Source organism: Azolla caroliniana, unplaced genomic scaffold (assembly GCF_043228905.1).
Source record: "Azolla caroliniana isolate FFs.n. ecotype wild unplaced genomic scaffold, voAzoCaro1.0.p SCAF_11, whole genome shotgun sequence".
In the NCBI taxonomy this organism is placed as follows: domain Eukaryota; kingdom Viridiplantae; phylum Streptophyta; class Polypodiopsida; order Salviniales; family Salviniaceae; genus Azolla; species Azolla caroliniana.
In genome coordinates this window covers 21,014,119-21,034,795 of record NW_028230446.1, presented here as the reverse complement: position 1 = coordinate 21,034,795, position 20,677 = coordinate 21,014,119, and the positions used below count along the sequence as shown (strand labels likewise).

The 20,677-nt window shown below is 37.4% G+C and overlaps 3 protein-coding genes across 9 annotated transcripts; all 3 read left to right on the top strand.

Moving 5' to 3' along the window:
- LOC147858473 (eukaryotic translation initiation factor 3 subunit D-like) lies at nt 1-1,951 on the top strand. The gene has a single exon (XM_087327149.1). The coding sequence runs from the start codon at nt 60-62 to the stop codon at nt 1,737-1,739; it is 1,680 nt and encodes a 559-aa protein (XP_087183275.1). The 5' UTR covers nt 1-59; the 3' UTR covers nt 1,740-1,951.
- A 3,227-nt stretch (nt 1,952-5,178) lies between these two features.
- On the top strand, nt 5,179-10,121 carry LOC147858472 (phosphoinositide phospholipase C 2-like). 3 transcript variants are annotated; one of them, XM_087326865.1, is made up of 9 exons: nt 5,179-5,499; nt 5,852-6,048; nt 6,626-6,761; nt 6,861-7,331; nt 7,394-7,608; nt 7,721-7,838; nt 7,950-8,108; nt 8,690-8,776; nt 9,609-10,121. In XM_087326865.1, exons 1-9 carry the CDS (start codon nt 5,248-5,250, stop codon nt 9,918-9,920), a joined length of 1,947 nt encoding a protein of 648 aa, XP_087182991.1. In that variant the 5' UTR covers nt 5,179-5,247; the 3' UTR covers nt 9,921-10,121. The 3 variants fall into 3 exon arrangements, with proteins under 3 accessions (XP_087182991.1, XP_087182993.1, XP_087182992.1); XM_087326867.1 differs by lacking the exons at nt 8,690-8,776; nt 9,609-10,121 and adding an exon at nt 8,407-8,499 and having other exon boundaries at nt 7,950-8,151; XM_087326866.1 differs by lacking the exon at nt 5,852-6,048 and having other exon boundaries at nt 5,232-5,499.
- A 2,281-nt stretch (nt 10,122-12,402) lies between these two features.
- On the top strand, nt 12,403-20,313 carry LOC147858471 (uncharacterized). Of its 5 annotated transcripts, none has more exons than XM_087328031.1 (12): nt 12,404-12,526; nt 12,850-13,070; nt 13,316-13,863; nt 14,825-15,059; nt 15,659-15,734; nt 15,927-16,029; nt 16,468-16,536; nt 19,367-19,403; nt 19,495-19,569; nt 19,667-19,718; nt 19,804-19,848; nt 19,931-20,313. In XM_087328031.1, exons 3-12 carry the CDS (start codon nt 13,427-13,429, stop codon nt 20,026-20,028), a joined length of 1,227 nt encoding a protein of 408 aa, XP_087184157.1. In that variant the 5' UTR covers nt 12,404-12,526; nt 12,850-13,070; nt 13,316-13,426; the 3' UTR covers nt 20,029-20,313. The 5 variants fall into 5 exon arrangements, with proteins under 5 accessions (XP_087184158.1, XP_087184157.1, XP_087184159.1 ...); XM_087328033.1 differs by having other exon boundaries at nt 13,299-13,863; XM_087328034.1 differs by having other exon boundaries at nt 12,510-12,526; nt 12,926-13,070.
- The last annotated feature ends 364 nt before the right edge of the window (nt 20,314-20,677 follow it).

The following is a 20,677-nucleotide window of genomic DNA, read 5'->3' as shown; positions in this document are numbered from 1 at the left end:
GATCGAGAGCAGAGCGAGCTTTCTCTGTCGATACACAACCGACGGGGGCGGGGGCGGCCATGGTGGCGACGAAGCTCAGGGTACCTGAGATCGCCGACAATCCAGACGGATGGGGCCCTCCGGAGGCCCCTGCGGCACTGCAGAACCAGATCCAGAACGTGCCTTACGCCCCTTTTTCCAAGGGCGATCGCCTTGGGAGAGTCGCGGACTGGACTCGTGGAGGCTTCTCTGCGAGACCCGGTGGGGGCCGCGGAGGCGGAGGGGGAGGGGGAGGTGGAGGAGAGTACAGCGTGTTTGATTTTGCGTACGACGAAGCGGATGAGGAGTCGTTCCGCCTTGTGGACGGGAAGCCGCCGCCCCGGCCAAAGTTCGGCCCCCGGTGGCGCTACCAACAGCAGAGGCAGCTCCCCCAGCGGAAAGACGAGGAGGTGGAAGCCCGGAAACGCGATGCCGAGAAGGAGAAGCTCCGTCGTGATCGTTTCTACCAGCAAAACCGTAATGTGCAGCAGCGCCGCGAGGCTGCTGCTTTCCGCAGCTCCGTAGACATCCAGCCTGAGTGGACCATGCTGGACCAGATCCCCTTCACCACATTCTCCAAGCTCTCCTTCAATGTAGGTGAGCCCCAAGACATCCTCATGTGCGGTGGCCTTGAATATTATGACAAGACTTATGATCGTGTTACCCCCAAGAAAGAGCGCAGGCTTGAACGCTTCAAGAACCGCAACTTCTTCAAGGTCACCACCACCGATGACCCTGTCATCCGTCGTCTGGCTAGTGATGACAAAGCCACTGTCTTTGCCACCGATTCAATCCTGTCTACTCTCATGTGTGCACCACGATCAGTCTATTCTTGGGATATAGTTGTCCAACGGGTAGGAAACAAGCTTTTCTTTGATAAACGAGATGGGTCTCAACTCGATCTCCTCTCAGTTAATGAGACCTCACAAGAACCTCTTCCCGAGGGCAAAGACGATATAAACTCAGCTTACTCGCTTAGTGTAGAAGCAGCCTATATCAACCAAAATTTCTCGCAACAGGTGCTTGTTCGAGATGGAAATAAGGTTGACTTTGAAGAAACTAACCCTTTCGCAACTGAAGGAGAAGAAGTGGCATCTGTTGCATACCGATATCGCAAGTGGAAGCTTGATGAGGATACCTATCTTGTTGCTCGATGTGAGGTTCATAGCCTCCTTGACATGAAAGGGCAGGCCAATTTCCTCACTTTGAATGCTTTGAATGAATTTGATCCGAGACTCACTGGTGTTGATTGGAGACAAAAGCTCGAGACTCAAAGGGGGGCAGTTCTTGCTACTGAGTTGAAGAACAATGCAAATAAATTGGCTAAGTGGACTGCCCAAGCGCTTTTGGCTAGTGCCGATACAATGAAACTGGGGTATGTATCGAGAGTGCACCCGAGAGATCATTTCAACCATGTTATCCTCAGTGTGCAAGGGTATAAACCAAAGGAATTTGCTGCTCAAATAAACTTGAGCACTCTGAACATGTGGGGTATAGTTAAGTCGATTGTGGATGTGTGCTTGAAGCTTGGTGAAGGGAAGTATGTTTTGGTGAAAGATCCATCGAAGCCACAAGTTAGGCTCTATGAGGTTCCATTGGATGCCTTTGAGAATGATTATGTTGAAGAGCCTTTGCCAGAAGAAGAACAAGTTCAACCGACAATGGCTGAAGAGGAGGGTGTTGTTAAACCACCTGAAGAAAAAGAGGATATAGATGTGTAGCTAATGTCTCTGGTTCATTTTTTTGCTGTTTAGTTTTTATTATGAAGAGTTGAGAACTTTTGTCATGAAGGATTTTCAGTTGCATAAGCACATTTTTCGCATGATTATGAAATGTAATAGCTGAGATGTCAAGAGTGAAGATCATCCAGACTTTGAATCATGTTTGATCTCTGTTTTTATTTATTAATATGATGTTTTAATGTTGTTTTCCAGTGCTTTTTAAGGCTTACACAAGTTTTCCATTGCATAAGCACATTTTTCTTCATGATTATGAAGATGTAATAGCTGAGACTGATTTTATGTCATGAAGGATTTTCTGTTGCATAATCACATTTTTCACATGATTATGAAGATGTAATAGCTGAGATGTCAAGAGTGAAGATCATGTTGACTTTGAATCATGTTTGATCTTTGTTTTTATTTATGAATATGATGTTTTAATGTTGCTTTTCAGTGCATTGTATGGCTTAGACAAGTTTCATGTGTTCTTGTATCTCTTTAACTTATCCTTTTTATCCTTATCTATGGAATTATGTCAGCTAGTGTTGAATTTGCCATGCATATATGTGTCTGAATTGTAAAGAGAATTTTCTCACCTAACCCTTGAGTGCTTCATAATGGAGCTTTATCGAAGCTTGGACAATTGAATGTCTATTGTCTGCAGAACCTGCTATTAAAGGTCATAGAAGAGTTCCTGTAGGTCAAAGAGCGGAGCATACCATAGATAGCAAAAATCCAAAGACTATCAAGGTCAGTTAAGTCTTTCTTATTCCATTTCATTCAAAATAAAATCACATTTGGTCGAATTTGATCTGAAAACCTTTAAATATATAGCCTCATATTGGGAAGTCTTTGTCTACGAAGATAACTTTAGGAATGTAGCATTTCACTTCAAACATTATTTGAATACAACCTGTAAAATCTTTTAGGCTGTATTGAACATTTCTCTTGGATATGAAAGAGTTTTTCTTTGCCTTTCTGAAACTCTTGAAAATAACATCGATTTTTAATAAAATCTAAGCAAGTCCACACAAACATCACACTTAGGGTTGCAAAATAGTTTTCCTCGTATTTAAAGTTGTGAATTTTCTTTTTTTACTTATGACAAAATCTTAATATGAAGTTGATCACAGGGTGGTTCTATATTTAACACTATGCCATTATTATGTCTTTTTGGTTTGTATGAAAGTTGACGTTCATATTTTTACTCACTACATATTTCTTTGCTTGCAGTAACTATGGGTAAGGATGGTTTTGAATGTGAAAACAAATAATGACAATATCTCTCCATATTTGTGAATGGTACACAATGACTGTGCTTCAATTGATGCATACATAATCAGTTCCAACAATAGATTGGGGTTAATTTTGAATTATTAATGGATGTTAGATAATGTTTTCCTGCTTTGTGAAATAGTATGTATGACCTATTTGGTTATCTAAGAAGTGATTGAAGAGTGGAGCATGGCCAATGCTATGCAACAATTTATCTCCCATATGAGTGTACATTTGCTCTAAAAGTATTAAGTCCAACCCTCAATATTCTTAATATACGTGAATATGGATGGGCCCACCAATAGTGGGTTGGTAAGGCACAGAGAGAGAGAGAGAGAGAGAGAGAGAGAGAGAGAGAAACATTTCAATTGTTTGGATAGAGATATACATGTACATAGAGATAGAGAGAGTAATATAACAGTTTGGAGGCCATCAGGTTGATATTGATGTATGAAAGTCAGGATTTAATCTCAAATCCATGTGTTCATACCATTTAGTTTCCAATGTTCTCACTAATTTTGCTATCAACTTTGATCCTTGACCGTTCTACCATAAGTTATGAAATAGTGAGCGATCTTGTCTTAGTTTTAAATTTTTAATTGTGCATTTATCAGCACGATGGATGGAATCTACATTAGTTTTTTAAACTATGGCATAGATGACAATAAACCTACTGCCAGGGTTGATAAAAAATGTTTATGATAAGAGTCTTATATCCCATAATCTTTTCGTTAACCACGATAGAAAACAAGGATGGGCTATGATTGTGTGCATTCAATGTGCCCTTTGTGATGGCTAACTAGGACGGTGGTATAAATATACAAGAACTTAATTAAGATAATAGGGGGGGCCCAATGGAAAGAATTGGATTAATCAAACCTTATAATAAAAACTGTGTGTATTCTCATGGCTAAGTAGGACCATGTTATAAATATTAAATATACAAGAACTATACTACAAAATTTAGTTTAGATAATAGGGGGCCCCAATCATCAATGCAAAGAATTGGATTAATCAAACCCAATAAAAAAATCCATGTATATTCTCATGCTTATCAAGAATGCCAAATGCATTGTTGTACATTATCATGGAAACAGATTTGAATTCATGTGGTTTGGCGATATGAGGTTAATGAGAATTATTTTATGTGTTTGTTGAATCCTATAGGTCTTTCAAAGCTTAATCGCTTATCGAAATTACTTGGTATTAAAACTAAGGTAGCACCGATATCCTTCCTCAAAAGAAGGATTCTTGCGAGAAAAGATGGTTTAATCGTTGAGTCTAGATCGTTGATTGTTGATAAAAAATCCATAGGCTTGTCAATCTCGTTAGAAATCCAAAGTATCACACTGAAGTGTGAAAAACACATGCCCCATTCACTCACGTGGGGTAGAAATAAAAACCTTATGTTGCATTGCCCCATACACAAACTACATAACTTTATAGAATGATGATATTTCTATGTGCATGTCAAGACACATTCATTGATCATGAAACACTATGTTGTTGTCAATGATCCCATTCTTCTTAACTTCATATCCTCCCAAGCTTCGAAAGTATTTGTGCCCAACATAAGCATCTAGCATTGAACACAGGAGTCTAGGACTCAGTAATGTTGAAATGATAAACTGCAAACACATATTGCACATATTTGTGACATGCAATTATTTCTAAATCATGATACCTAAAAGCTAGGAGGAACCTACATTGTTGTAGACTATGGTAATGACGTCCATTATATAAGTACGCATAGACCATTATCCTCTGAAATCATAGCATATGGAGGCCATTTGAGAAAGTTACTCATGTATAGGAAGGAGAAAGGATGTATTTCCCCCACTGTCCATCCTTATTGGGTATGATAAACTTTTCCATTCCATTCAAGTCCTATGTCAAGAGAGATTTCATGTGTCATGTGATGTTTCTAGAGGCCTTGGAAGGCCATCGAGTCTTGCCATTGGTCCCGAGAGAGGCAAGCAAGAGTGCTCGTGAAATCCTAGTGTTGGTCCCAAGAGAACTCTCCGAGAGTAGCCGACACAACTAACACAACTAACTCCGCGATGAGGCCCTTGGTGCTGTAAAACAAAAAAAGGGCTGTTATCCAAAAGTCAAATTAGTCCATTAGCAGAAGAAGAAAAGTTTAAATGCAAACAAAGTCTCATCATCATCTTCGTCTTTATCTTCATCTTCATCTTCTTCCTCTGTTGAGAGCCCCTAACCAAACGCGGGAACCATGGATCCTCGACCTGATTCTGCAGAGATTGATTCCATCTTCGAGAAATTCTCGGTCAATGGCATAATGGGTCCTTCTCATTTTCGCAAATTTTTGATCGGCGTCCAGAATGAAGTCGATATCTCTGAGAGTCAAGCCGCACAGCTCATGGAAAAATCTTTTCCGGTCAGCAGAGATAAGACAGAATTCAATAAGAAGGATTTCTTGGAATATCTTTTCAACACTGAGCTCAATCAAGCTATCAATTCTCGAGTAAGAAGGATGGTTTTAATCTACGGTTATGCTGTTAATTATCTTCAGAAATGATGTCTGAAGTCTGTGTTGTGATGCGTTATTTCTATTGAAATGGTCTCTGTTTTCGGCTATAATAAACTTTGCTTGTGGTTCTGGTTGAAATTACACCTTATTTCTATTCTAACTTGTCATGATTTCTGACGAAATGATTTCGGGTATCTATTGCAACCTAAAACATCATCAGGAGTAATTTCAGAGTTTTTTTCCTTATAATTATATATGTTTTGTAAGGCAAATATATCATACCGAATCACCCACAAACATCTGCTATAAAGCTTTTGTACATTCATATATTTTCCATGATGACCAGATCCACCATGACATGACATCTCCAATGGCACACTATTACATCTTCACAGGACACAATTCCTATCTCACTGGAAATCAACTCAGCAGTGCTTGCAGCGAGAAACCAATAGCTGAAGCTCTTCGCCGAGGTGTGAGAGTTGTGGAGCTCGATCTATGGCCTAATCCTGAAGAAGATGAAATCTTGGTTTACCATGGAAGGTAGCCTCACACACCATGATTCCTTATTTGTATCTGTATCTATATCTACATCAGTGTCATTGCCAATGCCTGAATTGAATGCTCTGGACTATTTGTAATGAGCATGATTTTGGGTCATCGGCAGTGGATCCATATTGGTTCCTTAGGTATTTCCTCTTCCCATGCTAGTGCGAGTGCTATGTCACCTTTGCTTGTGTCCATGTCATGCCCATGGATCACTCTAGATTATTCATAATGAACAGAAATTTGGGCCATCAGCTTCGGATCCATAGCAGCTCGTTCGATTTTCCCTCTGATGATCCTCCCTTTATGCTATTACTCGCATGACATTACTGACCACATTTATGGTCTTTTTTAAATGATTTATTCTTGACATGTTGTAAATCTTCTTTCTGAGTTTTCACCTCACTATGAGTGTCTTTGTGTGCATTTCTCTTTCTCTCTCTCTCTCTATAATATATATATGTGTTCATATGTCGGTATATCCATCCACAAATCTTTATTTGTAGGTGAAGTTTCCTATATTAATGAAGGACATGGCTCTCACATTGTTTTCAATTTTTGCTTAATCACATAGAACCTTGACCTCCCCGGTTGATTTCAAGACATGCCTTGTCGCCATCAAAGAGAATGCTTTTCACAAGACTGATTACCCTGTTATTGTGACATTAGAGGACCATCTTACTCCACAGTTACAAGCGAAGGCTGCAGAGGTACATACATCTTTCTAGAAAATGTCTTAGTGATAAATTCTCATACATTGTAGTTCAATCATGTAAAGTCTCATCTTTTTCTTTTCTTTTCTCCACTAGGTGATTGTCGATACTTTTGGATCTACTCTTTTTTACCCTGAGAATGACGAAGGGATGAAGATTTTCCCATCACCAGAGTCTCTGAGAGGAAGAATCCTCATCTCAACAAAGCCTCCTAAGGAGTTTCTAGAGGCTCCGATTGCCGACCCCTCAAGACCGATCCAAGAAGAAGAAGAAGAAGATGACAACGATGATGACGTGTCAATCATGAAGAAAGAAGAAAGCAAGTCTACTGGGGGCTACAAAATTTCCTCTCTCATGGCTTACAATAAAGTTAAAAATCTCATCCCTAGAAAGGTTAAAGAAATGATGCCATTAACAAAGCTGCCAAAGGATTCTCTCGAGGTTCCATGTGCCCAAATCTCAGAACTGGTTGTTATCGACGCAATAGATGCAAAGAAGGAAATTAAGGAAGAAAACAAGTCTACTGTTGGTACTGAGGAGATTTCCTCACTCAAAGATCATGAGAAGGTTAGATATCATTTTTTATCTTGTAAACTTTGTAACACAAATTGATACCACATTTTGTGTAGGTGAAGAATGTTGTGAGATCGACCTTGGAAGACGAGCCTAACAAACCCCCTGTGATACCAAAAGAGTACAAGAAACTAATTTCAATAAAAGCGGGAAAGCCGAAAGGGAAATCGGTATTAGATGCCTTGAAATCTGAAGAGCTTGTAAAGAGAATTAGTTTAAGTGAACCAGAGCTTACCGAAGTTGCAGGATCAAGTCCTCACGCCGTTGTCAAGTGAGTTGGGATTTGTGATTGCCATATATCATCTCATCTTCATAGCCCTTTCATTTTATCTTTGGAAACCTGATGTTATTGCTATTTCTAATTGCATTGATGTGTCCAACAGGTTTACACACAATAATTTTCTGAGGATCTATCCTTATGGGTTGCGATTCAATTCATCAAATTATAATCCGATTATTGCATGGGCACATGGAGCGCAAATGGTTGCTGCCAATATGCAAGTTAGGCCTGATTTTCTTTTCAAACATTCTTTGAAACTGTAAGCAAATACAATCCTAAAATGGGAAATTGATTTTTCTTTTGTTCTCTTTTGTTTTGGCAATATATATCAGGGTTATGGGAAGCACTTGTGGGTTGCTCAAGGGTTTTTCAAAGCTAATGGTGGATGTGGATACATAAAGAAACCTGGCTTTCTTCTTCCAAGTACTGATGGATTATTTGTTAACATGTATAATCCAGAAAATCCACTGCCAGTGAAGCTAAATTTGAAAGTATATTATGGATCCCCTCTCTCTCTCTCTCACGCTCTTTTTGGTAAAAGCACACAATTATATTAATTGTATGTAAAAACCACTTAGTTACAAGACTTCTTAGTCTCCTCTACCTATCATCTGCCTATGTAGGGAGAGGGACGTCCTGTAATGCCATTAAAAAACCTGAATATGCATTTGAGGAAATGATCCCCACATGCTCTAACATCCAAAAATTCCACATGAGGATACCATTCAGCTTCTTTATATAGGCTTTCACCCCATGTCTATTATCAAACATGAAAGCATTACACATGAGAATACCTGTGTGTGTGTGTTTCAAGAATAGGGAAATTTGGGTGAATATTTGGACGTTATGAGCATACACAAAAATGCATTATTAGGGAGTAGCTATGCATGGTTGGCAAAGGACTTATGTTAGCAAATACACCAACTCCAGGCTTAATTTACTCCCGACAATACTGCATTTGTGTGTAACATTTACATACATAGAAGAAGCTAGTATCCCTAACAAAAAAATTCTTCTGCTTTATTAGGTTGAGATATAAATATGAGTGACTGGTCATTTTTACTTATACCAGGTCAAGATTTGTATGGGTTACGGATGGCGTGAACAATTTGGCGAAAAGAGTTTTGATCGGTTTTCGGCACCTGACTTCTACACAATGGTATGGCTGTATGAATATTCTGTGCCTTAAACTGTTATGATTTTGTGGCAAATATGAGTGTGTGAGTGGTGTAAATTATAGGCAAAGTCTGTTTGCTCCACTATTTTTGTGGATAAAAGTGGAGTTCTGTTGGCCTTGTAGTTGGAGCCCTTGCCTTGTTAGTAAGCCTAACAATCAGCAATGGCTCAGTTTGAGCCAAAACCAAACCAGGAAATTGTGGGTTAACAGTTCAATAGTTTGGCTTAAGGGCTTGGCTTTTATCTTTTGGGGGGAGGGGGGGGATCATTCGGTTTCATATCATACTGGCGTATGAGTTTACGGTTTATCAAGCTGGAAACAGTAGTTTCAATGACTTAGTGATTTATGAAACATTTTTATACCATGGAATTTATACATAAACTGTATGTTGCAAACTTATAACTATCAATGTCAACGATTCAGTTTGAGCCAAAACCGAACCAGGAAAGCACAACTTAATGGCATAACAGTTTCAGTTTGAGAATCTCGTAAACAATTTGGTTTAGGTTTCAAAATATTTTTAACTGTTTGGTTCGAGACTTCCAAACCAAATTAAAACGAATTGTTGCTGATTGCTAATTTTTAACTCATAGATTGAGAGATTAATGCTCCATTCTTACCATTAAAACAAAGAGCAATATTATCCAAAATACCTCTTGTTATTGGGGTTAATATCAACACTACACCAAGAAGAGAAAATAAAACTAAGCATATATATCCCCTCGTTATTTTTTTTTTATCTATTTCCTTCTAACCCAAAAAATGCTTAAAATGACAATGATGACAAATTCTAATGAATAAAAAAAAAACTTAGGTGGGTATTGCGGGTATAGAAGCTGATTCAGTGATGCAGAAAACTCAAACGGTTGATGACAATTGGATGCCAGTGTGGGGAGAAGAATTTGAATTCAATTTAAGAGCACCGGAAATTGGAGTGCTAAGATTGGAGGTTTATAATGAGAACTCTACAAGGGATGATTTTGGAGGGCAAATAAGCTTACCTTTGAGTGAGCTCAGGCATGGCTATAGAGGGGTAACCTTATGTGACATGAAAGGGGATGAATTATCGAAGGTTAAACTATTGCTCCACATCGACCTTAAAGACGCCACATTAGCCCAAAAGTGAGACATTGCAAGAATGTGTTCCTTGTGCCTGCCAATCCACTCGTTTTAGGTAGTCTATGTATGTAACAATAGTGTGTACCCATATCACTTGTATTGTTTTTTCACAAGTCCGGATAGAGGTCTCTATTGTGTATGTAATAATATTGGATCATTCATAAGTGATTTTGCCCTTTCAGCTTGATTGGCTTGAGAGTTTTATATACTACCGAATCTTAATACATACAATACCATCTCTATGTTAAACCACAATGTGAACACATGATGCCATTATGCATCCATTAAAACAATAATTGACCTATTTGATTAAACAATCACTCATGGATTCAATGTCTTATTTCATTTAACATTGTTTGAACAAATATAAATGTAGACATATGAGTAGATGATAAGATTGTCGTGATTGTGCTTTTCAAACTTATAGTATGATGAGGTTTGATGCGTCTTGAGGTGAACTTAGGGTGACCCTATTAATAATATTATGGTTTGAACTATGCATATTCTTTGCTTGCCTTCTTGCTTCTTATTGTTTCTCAACATCTCTTTCAAGGCTCATTTAAGAACTCAAAAGCATGTTACATACCTTAAACCTAAACCTCATTGTCAAGGACTTATGGTGATAGAAAGTGAAAGTTTACTCATTGTGATTGCATGCCTTCTGAGACTAGAGTTGATGAGACCTTGATGACATCAAATCCATGAAGATCTTGTATTTTCCTTTTCAGAAGTTGTCTATAATAAATTATAGATGGTAACAACTTGAACTTCTTATGTTATATGAGTTAAAACTCTTTCTCCACATGTATTCTCATTATTGTATATTTTTACAAAACAATTTATACCATTTGACCTTTAGATGTTTGTACATGATACATTTTCTATTTTGTGTCCATTTACACTAGATCAAACCAAAATTTTATGTTCCTCGAGTTAACCATAATCCATCGTTCTATAAAAGGTCGACCATTCAAACTCTCACATCATTTAACTTGTCTTTCTCAGCTTGATGATTTTCGCCCATTTTTATAATTGTAGTTTTTGACTTGCTCACTTCCCAAAGCCTTCATAAAAAGATACACATAGGACAAGACTTCAACTTCACGGGATTTTTTTTGGGAAGTAAGATTTCTATTTGCCATATGCATCGGAGGCACAAACACAATGACATTACGAGCTTGTTCAAAGAGAACATAAGGATAATTGTATACTCAACTTCCATTTTTACATAGGGAGCATCATTTGTTGGGCATCACGTAAATAAAACCCTTTAAAGGAATCCATCCTTCGCTCATATCATGCTCTTGGTGCTCGCTTCAGCCCAAACAAATCTTTTGATAACCCAAAGATTATGCATTCTTAAATTGTGCACTCCAAAGCCCAATAACTTATCTATGAACATGTCTAATTGTTGCCACATTACAAACAAACACACTCCACATAGAGCACATTACTCTACCGCACCACAAAAACTTGCATGTAGTAGTAGTTGCCTCCTTTCTTCTTATTTGCATGTTAATTTAATGTTAACTGATGGTTAGTGTTATATTTAACAATAAATAAAGTGGCTATGAAAATAATTGAGCACTATTGTAACTAATTGGCAGGGGAAAACAAAAAATTAACCATTACGAATTTGTGCATCATGGGCTCACTAATCATGATTTACAAATGTAAAATCACAACAAAAAGAAAACAGGGGAAAAAGCATAAACAAAATTGAGGTGGTCCTTCCTTACCTTTGTAGTCCTTACATAGTTGTGTGTGTGTGTGGGGGGGGGGGGATATGAAAAGCTCACCACTAGCCTTGAGTAGTGATTCTAATGCCCAACGAGGGTTCGAAATATGTAAATGTTTGTTCATGTCCTTATTGAAAGCTATGTCTTACTCATTTAGGCTTCTTGAGAACCGTCTCGACGTTAGTGTGTGAGAACGTACTATCATCTACCTCCACCTTGTCGATCCTCTCATGAAATTGAACTCAAAATTCTTACGAGATATCTCGCTCAATCGGTTTTTGATCGGAGTGATATTGGTCCAGAATACATAATGAATATCGTTATTCGTTTGGGAGCTGGAACCCACCCACATGAAGCCATCCCCCGACCGACCAATCGACCGACCCACCAGCTCGAATGGATGGACGAGTGAGAGTTGTATGGGAGAGGCCACAAAAGTGTAATCGTGATAGGAATGAGAAAGACAAGTTGAGATTCGAGAGCGTGTGGGTGCTGGAGAAATGAAGAGACAGAACACAAAAGTTAGTGAAGGGAGAGAGGTTTCTCATTAAATTCAATTCTAGGAGCAACAAGAGGGAAGGCTTTGGGCAGAACAAACTCTCTCTCTTTCTCTCTCTCACACACACACACACCTTCTTCTTTTGTTTTGTTTTGTTTTGTTTTGTTATTGGATTTGGAAGGCATAATTCGCAGGCACGATTCGCATGAGAACTTAAATATGTAACACAACTCTTCCTCTGCTCCTTCTTCTTCTTCCTTCTTCTTCTTCTTCTCTCCATGTCTCTCAGATCTCTCTTCCCTCGCACAGACCAAGCTACTGGAACCTCCCTTCACAAGATTTCTGAAAGTCTGCGCTTTCCACTTCTTAAAACAGGTTCGCCACGTTCTCCTCTGAACTTTATGTTGTTCTTTTCACGCCTCTCTCTCTCTCTCTCTCTCTCTCTCTCTCTCTCTCTCTCTCTCTCTGTTTTTTCGCATTCATTCCATGTTTCGGTCTATGTCAGGATCTTCTATGTTGTGTAATCGTTTCCATGGCTTGCATCATCTCTCCAGTGCATACGATGGGAATTCATGAACACTTCTGTTCATGTAAAGAACGCAATGTTTTGCCGTTCATGAATCATGAAAGAAACAAAACTAACAGTCCCCCCCCCTCCCTTTCTTGCACCTTAGAAATGTGAGTTGTGTTTGCTATAGGTAATATCCTGGTGAAGTCCTCAATAATGAGCGTGGAATATCCTGCACCTCCAAGACTGTACATGTCAATTTGCAGTACCTCCAAGAGGAATTTTGCATAGTGAGTATGATGAGGAAAGGATCAATTTTGCTTTCCATTAAGGCGACCCAGTGGGCACTACACCTCAGATATTAGGGACTTTGCAATGAAGAAGAGCCTCACCTAGTTTTCCACCAGTAATGTAAGCTCTATTGTTTCAATTAAATGTATCTCAATCTGTTGGCCCTTTACTTTCTGGGCTTATGAGCTTATAACTGATTTGTCCATGATAATTAAGGTGACTCTGCTCCTCTAAAATAGAACTCTAGATAAAAACGTCATTAAACTTTCTAGTAATTGCTGTAGTTTTTGGTTCATTTAAAGAAAGTTGGGCAATTGTTTATACGCATTGTTAGCTTTTAATTTACAGTGATCTCTGAACTGCAGTGAGACGGGCTTTGGAGGAGCCAGCACTCATCAATTTGCTATAAGTTGAGGCAATGTTTGCAAGGTCTGCATTGTGCAAAGAAACGTTTTTGTGAAAATTCATGATAGAATATGCAGGGCAAGTGGCTTCTACCAAGTTGGCTATTTGGATGGTTTCCATCTTTCCCTAACTCCAAAAAACAATCGAATTATCAATTGCAGAGGAACCAGGGTTCTAAAGGGGCACATACATTTCACATAAATGGGGATCTTGGTGATGCTTGGACAGCCACTCTGCAGTTTCCTATTTTGTTCATGCCATGGTTAGCTTCTAGTAAACCTGAATGTAAAAGAATAAGGGAACTTGAGAAGAGACCAGCGGTTGGAAATAGCAATCAGACCTTTTGTAACCTTGTTGTCATTTCTGAAAGTTTACATGCCCCACTGTATCTAGCGTGCATGCATATTTTATCCTTGGACTTCAGCAGCATTTTCTCCAAACCACGTCATCTATGCTTTCCAGCAGTTGTTGCACTGAGTGGTGCAGTCATACCTCCGTTTGAAAACCTGTAAGTTGTTATACCTTGGAAGATTCTATTAGAAATTTTCAGTGTAATACTGTGTGCATGACGAAAAGAGATCCATTAAAATCACTTAAATGGTGTCTATTTTTCAATTTAGCCTCTTTTTCACATGTTCTTGTTGATGAGCTCCTTCTGGTGTTTCGCCCTTGCAATGCTAGATTACCCGTTTTAGCTTTTCATTCTCATACCTCCTTAGTGAGTTTGTTTTATTGTTAGTTTCTATCATTTTTTAATGCATGAAACTCAACTATGAATTTGTCCTATAACTTTTTGTAAAGCCTGTAAGGTTTTATATCCTTCAAGTGTATATTGGTTGTGCATGCTTTTCTGTGTTATTAGGCTGTTTATTTACTTTTGATCTTTAATGCTAGCCTTAATAGTGACTTTACCAAGCCTCTACGGAGCTCTTATCCAATGTGATAGTAGGAAAGCTCACACCATCTGTTTTTAACCTGGCTGGTCATTGTTTTTTAAAACACTGGAAAACTTATACAATGTATGTTTATATTGTAGGTGTGCTAGAGGTGCTTCCATTTTTCTAGTGAGAACTTGCATGCGTGTGCATTTGTACATATATATGTGTATGTTTTTCAATTCATTAGGTTAGGTATCTATTCCGTAACAGTGACATAGCGAAGCCTGTACAGAGCTGATCAAATATGAAAGAAAACTCACACTGGGTATTTTCATGCTGGTCCTTGATTGTTTTTTAAAACACCGGTAAATTTAATTACTGTATGGTTATAATGTAGGTATCCTAGAGATGCTTAACTTTTTGTTGTGAAAACTCATGTGCATGTGCATTTCTACGTGTATGTGGGCATAAATTCTGTATCTGTGTGCATTATGTTGCATTGGAGACTTTCCCACAAGCAATATAATTTTATTCTTATAATAAACACATGTTTTCGTTATGATTTTGTAACTCAAGGATTGTTTTCGCTAGGCCCAAATTACTACCATCTGATGTTGATGAAGCTGATATTGAATCATCACCTGAAAATAACTATCCTCAGCAGGAGGTGGCTTCATGTGATATTACTGCATCACTGATTCACTTACGAAATCAACTTAAAGATGATGTTGAGCAGATTATTATAGAACCAAAGACTGGTTTCCAGTTTCCAGTATTCCTTTGTCATGGTTCTGGTCAAAACCAACCGTTTTGTTCCAATATGCAGGTAAACTTTTCACACCAGTGAATTTGAAAATGTACCTTACGCTACCTTTTCCCGGATGCCCAGCCATGATTTGAGAGGGAAATTTGCATTATAGTGTTGTCTGTGCCACATGCTTTCTTTGATTGTCTGTGCTATATGAGCTTCTATTGGAGTCTCAGCTTCAATATGAAGGAACAATATATAGGGTTACTAAACGACAAGTATCAATGCAATCTCAAAAGAAAGTACTCTTGATCTAATTTGATAATCAAAAACTTTGATAGATGGTTTACTGCTTCTAGATCTCATTGGTCCTCACCAATTCTTTGATTTTCCTTAACATATACCACCTTCTCTTTGAAATTTGGATCCACAAATGTCGCCATGCTATATTGTCCAAATTGGATTCATTTGTGATTTTTTCTTTGAAAAGTAGCAAATGGAAGGTATCTCTTTGGTATAGATTCTAAATATTTAAGGATTATATGTGGTTCATAATGCTACAGCAATCTGAACTTAAAAGTGATTAATATAGTACTTTTTTTCTAATGATCATCAAAATGATAAAATACCATGGGAATGCTGCTTACAAGGGCTATTATATGTTCAATCTATACCAGGTTTTAGCTGGTGTAGGACTGAAAAACGTGACTGTTATGAAGCTGAAGTCCATCAAGATATATGCTTTTGGTTTTTGTGAGTTTGAGCTGTAGCTGATCACCTTGGCAATTCATATTTTTTTGTAATATGAACGGTTCTTGTTTTAAATTTTGTATGAAAAACAAGTAATGGCTGAATTTCATCTTCTCAATGCTTCTTGGAAGCTCTTACTGAATTGTCTGTGTTATGATGCTACTTTTATCTCTCTAAGCCAAGTTTCATATCCAGATATTAAGCCAGATATGCTCAAAGGCCAGTTCAGTGAAAAGTATGGTGCTATGCCTCCAGAGGACCTGAAACGTAACCCATTATTTTTTGAGGAACTTTTGAGGTGATCGCATTACATGTTGAATGTTTTTGCAATTCAAAAATTTAATCCCTTCTTTCCTTCTTATTAAATACAAACAAAAAAGGAACAGTATGACTTGAAAAACCTAAGATTCTTCAAGAAAGAAAACGAAAGTAGACTATAAATAACATTTCTGGACAGCAATAATAATATCGTTTGACATAGAAAATCTTCGACTGATAATATGTGACAGCATTATATTTCCTGAGTTCCCTGTTAGTGATGTTTTGAAGGTATAAATGTGAATTGAGATTTCTGGTATACCAATAATATATATAACAATGTTCATTTCTTTATCATTTACACATTTCCAAAGCTGATTAAGAATAATTTTTAAATGCTACAGGATTATTAGCCTGATATTGTGGTGAATTTAATAATATTGTGGTAAAACAATCTGTATTGGTGTGTTACTTACAGACATGATTTGGGTATGACTGTACGCTTAATGGTTCACTACAAAGGACTCAAGATGAACACAGTGAAAAGGTACCTAAACTTGTTCAAATTTCTATGCTAAACTTGAAAGGAGTCTAGTTTTTATCTCGAGTGTGTGTGTGTTTGCTTCTGCCCTGCAATTGCATGGAAGTTGGTGTCGCCAAGAATTCAGATATGCATATTGGTGAAAATGAAATCTGAACGTGCAGGAAGTTATTACTATAATAATTCCATGGAAGTTGGTGTGCCAAGAATTCAGATATGCATATTGGTAGAAATGAAATCCGAATATGCAAGAATCTGAGCCCATCGTTGCAATCATAAGAGAAAGAATGAAACATTTCATAACTTTTTTAATTGGCCAAAATGGCGTATGAGACGAACAATAGATTAAATCTTAAAATATTGTCTTATCTTTGAGATCAACAAATCAACACAACTCCAAAACGTTTTGTTTTAAACTCCAATGTTAATATTCTTTTCCACGCAGCTTAGAATGAATGTTTTGTTTTAAACTCCAATCTTATTGTTCTTTTCCAGGCGACTTAGAATGTTTAACGAAAAATGTTCTCTCAACATTTAGGTAGTTATACTGGTTTAGTAATTATTTTATTTTGGTTTAAAGCTCTCAAATATGCGATGAAATTTTAAGATGTAATCTTTCAGTCAGTCTTATAGGCCATTTTCACATCTTAAAATATGTTGATATATCTTTCTTCCTTTCTCCCTCTCCATTCTGGATCGACCTATGCTATTCGAAGACAAAAGTTATAATATATCTAACTCAAGAATCTCACATGTGCTGAAAACCAGATGCTTTGTCTGTTTTTATCTTATTTACTTTTATATTTACTGAGTAATATTTATTTTATTTTGATTTGTTGTTCTGAAATACAAAACACTTCAAATGTGTAATCTCTTCTTTGGTTCTTATAGGCCATTTTGGCCTCTTTTCCAAAAGCGCCAAAATCATTTTGTTGCCCTTCAACAGAACATAAATAATACCGACCTCAAGAGAGGAGCCCCCATGCCACCTACCGAACTGTATAGGATAATCGTGATTGGGCATTATTTGGCTAAACGATGCAGTTCAATCCTAGAGTCAGAATAGAGAGAATTGGCAACCTTGAGCCAGTCAGCAGGAGTAATTCACCATTCAGATTACATATTGGCCCTTATTTGAGAAAGGAAGAACACATAAAAGGTGGATCTATTGTTGCTTCGTGAATTTCCAGAAAATCCCAGATGCTATGCTACATGCTCAACATTGTGTTGATCTCCAATTCAAGAACTCTTCATATCAGTTAGATTAGATTAGATTAAATACTTTTTAGCGTATATAGAGAGATTTTAATATTGACAAATGGATCCTAAGTACACAAGTTTTTTTGATGTGTCTCCTTCCTAAGAAAGGATATTCATACTTTTAAGCACAAAGTCCTGATGTGTGAATAAGGGATGCACATATGAGCTCAGCCTTCTAGGTGTTCTCTTTAGAGTGACACTCAATCATCACCCCCTCTTAATATGTCATCATAGCTCTCACAAAGTGCACTATATGCGGAGCATGTAAAAAGCATTTGATGCTCATCCCTTACTTGCCATTCCTTGCATACCTTATATGCCTTTATATTTTATGGATTTTGATGCCATAATGCACCTTCAATACTGAGCTTTTGTGATTGAGTGTGAAGGAGTGTTAGGGCCCAGTGCTCTACGAGAGTTAACACTCATGTTAGTAATGGGATAAGATTGAATATGATCAATAGGCCTCTTCTTGCCTTATATTGAATCCAACATTCAAGATTGATGTTTGCAATGTAATTTTCTAATTTTGTCCTTTTATCTTCTTCCCACTTCTTCCTTAGTGGTTCCATTACTAAATATTTCATAGCATCACTTGAAAGCTCTAAGAGATATTCCACACCCCATCTTTTGAACCCTTTTCTAATGGCCATTACCCAACCATATGAGAGAATTTTTCTTGTGATTCTTTTGTAGTTTACATCTTTATGATTTGGCATATTCTTGACTTTTTATTGTATTGACATGCTCTTTCTAGAGCCAATATCTCTATAGGTCAAACATCTCTTTCCAAGAGCATACCCTGGCAGGAGGTGGTGGATTTAACTCCCACTTGCCTCCTTAAAAACTTTTGAATCTTCTCAATATTCCATGCATTAAGAGGGATTGTACCTCCCCACACTTCTACTCCATAAAGCAAGTCTTGCATTACCATGGCATTAAATAAGATTAGTTTCACTTCCCATTTTGGTTGCATTGATTTTCCAACATACCACCTTGAAGCTTAGACTCAAAGCATTATTTGTGGAGGGTACATCGATACCAAGATACTTAAAGCTTTGGAGAAATTGTAGATGTTCTCCCTTATATTTAACCGTAGGGCATCTATGAAGTTGGATGGTTTGCACTACCATCATTTTTGTTTTATCAACACTTAAAAGGGTAGTCCATGAAGGATCGTAACTTGATCAAGATTCTTAAAGCTTTGCACAAATTGTACATGTTCTTCCTTATATGTAACCATAAGGTATTGGTGAAGTTGGATGTTTCACACTACCATCATTTTTGTTTTATCCACATTTACAGTTAGTCAGGAAAGGACAGCAATACAACCCTGATAAATCAACAAGAGCCATAACTATTTCCTGTAGCTTTATCATTCCTCATGCTACAAGTCAATGAAGGGCTAAAATAGGCATAGAAAGTTGACATATATACTTTTGTGGCAACTTTGAATTGTGTCCTGCAATCTATGTAGGGAAGGGAACAATATTGTAATGGTGTTTTTTACATACAATTAACATAATTTGTGGTTTACCAAAGAGAGAGAGAGAGAGAGAGAGAGATCTCCTTGCAGTGCTTTCGATGGGTCTCTAAGGAATAGGCTGAAGAAGGTTAGAAACTTTAAGAATTTTTTCTTTCTATGAATGATCAATGTTTTCTGGAATAGTGCAAAATTTGTCCACGCATTAACAGTACCTATAGATAAAAGGTGTAGAAAATGATGAAGGCTTGGATATTTTCAACTCATACTTCTCGAAGGACATGGCAGTGCCCCAGGTATTTTAAAACATCTGAAGCTTTTTTTGGGAAGAGAATTGATGCTCACCAACATTCAAAGAGAGTTCTACCAAAAATTCGTTCAATTATAATACAGGGTACAATCATTGACTTCCAAAGATTGCCAGGAGGTGAATTCAGAACTTCAAGTAAGTTTTCATTGGATTTTCATGGAAAATACAAAGGTCTTTTTTAATTTAAAATTATACTAAGCAAAGTTTATGTTTCGAACAGTTGATGGAAAGTTGATTGGAAGCATTCACAGCCATGACTTTTGTAGTAAGTGTCAAGATCCGAGTTTGTTATATATATCATTTAGGATGCTTTTTATTACCTGTTCATGTATTCTGTTTTAATACAGGAGCATTTTTTGACATCTACATTGGAAACCCTCCTGTCTCTCCAAAGACCAAAGAGGACATTTGCGAAACTTTGAGTCAGATAATGAGATCAAGCTAGAATCCTTTGTGATTTTCGTTAACAAGAGAATTAGAAAGGTTAATTGTGTATCAAATGACCCCATTGCAGTTACTGACCGCATGCTTTTCAAACATACTTTATGGTGTTCCATTGGTTTCCAAAACATCATAGGTTCTTTAACCAAGCAGACAGTGTTTAACGGTATTCCACTGGTTTGAAACATTAGGTTGTGTATCAAGGCAAAACATTGAGATGATGTTGATTGATTCTTCATACCTTTATGGTATTCCATTGAATGTCATAATTCATTGTTTATCTAATAAAGTAGTTTTCCAATTGATTCTTTGTTGATATGAAGGTAAACAATTGAGATAAATCCAGAAGTGATTATCAGTGAGATGGTTTTTCTACAGGGATCTTGCTTCATTTCTTATATTTAGAATCTTTGCTTGGAGTTAATAATTCTTCTATTGTTTAAAGTTAATTGTTATATGTACCAGTCATGGATTTGAAGTGTGAGTTTAAAACCAATGGGAAGCAAGGTTACAACCAAATAACAATAGCGAGATGAGTATGCATAAGCAGTATTTTTGGTGAGTACTATTTATTCATCTACTAGTTCTACCTACATGGGCCCAACCCCTTTCAATGAAATGTACCTATGCCTATGTTAGTAGGAATCACAGGT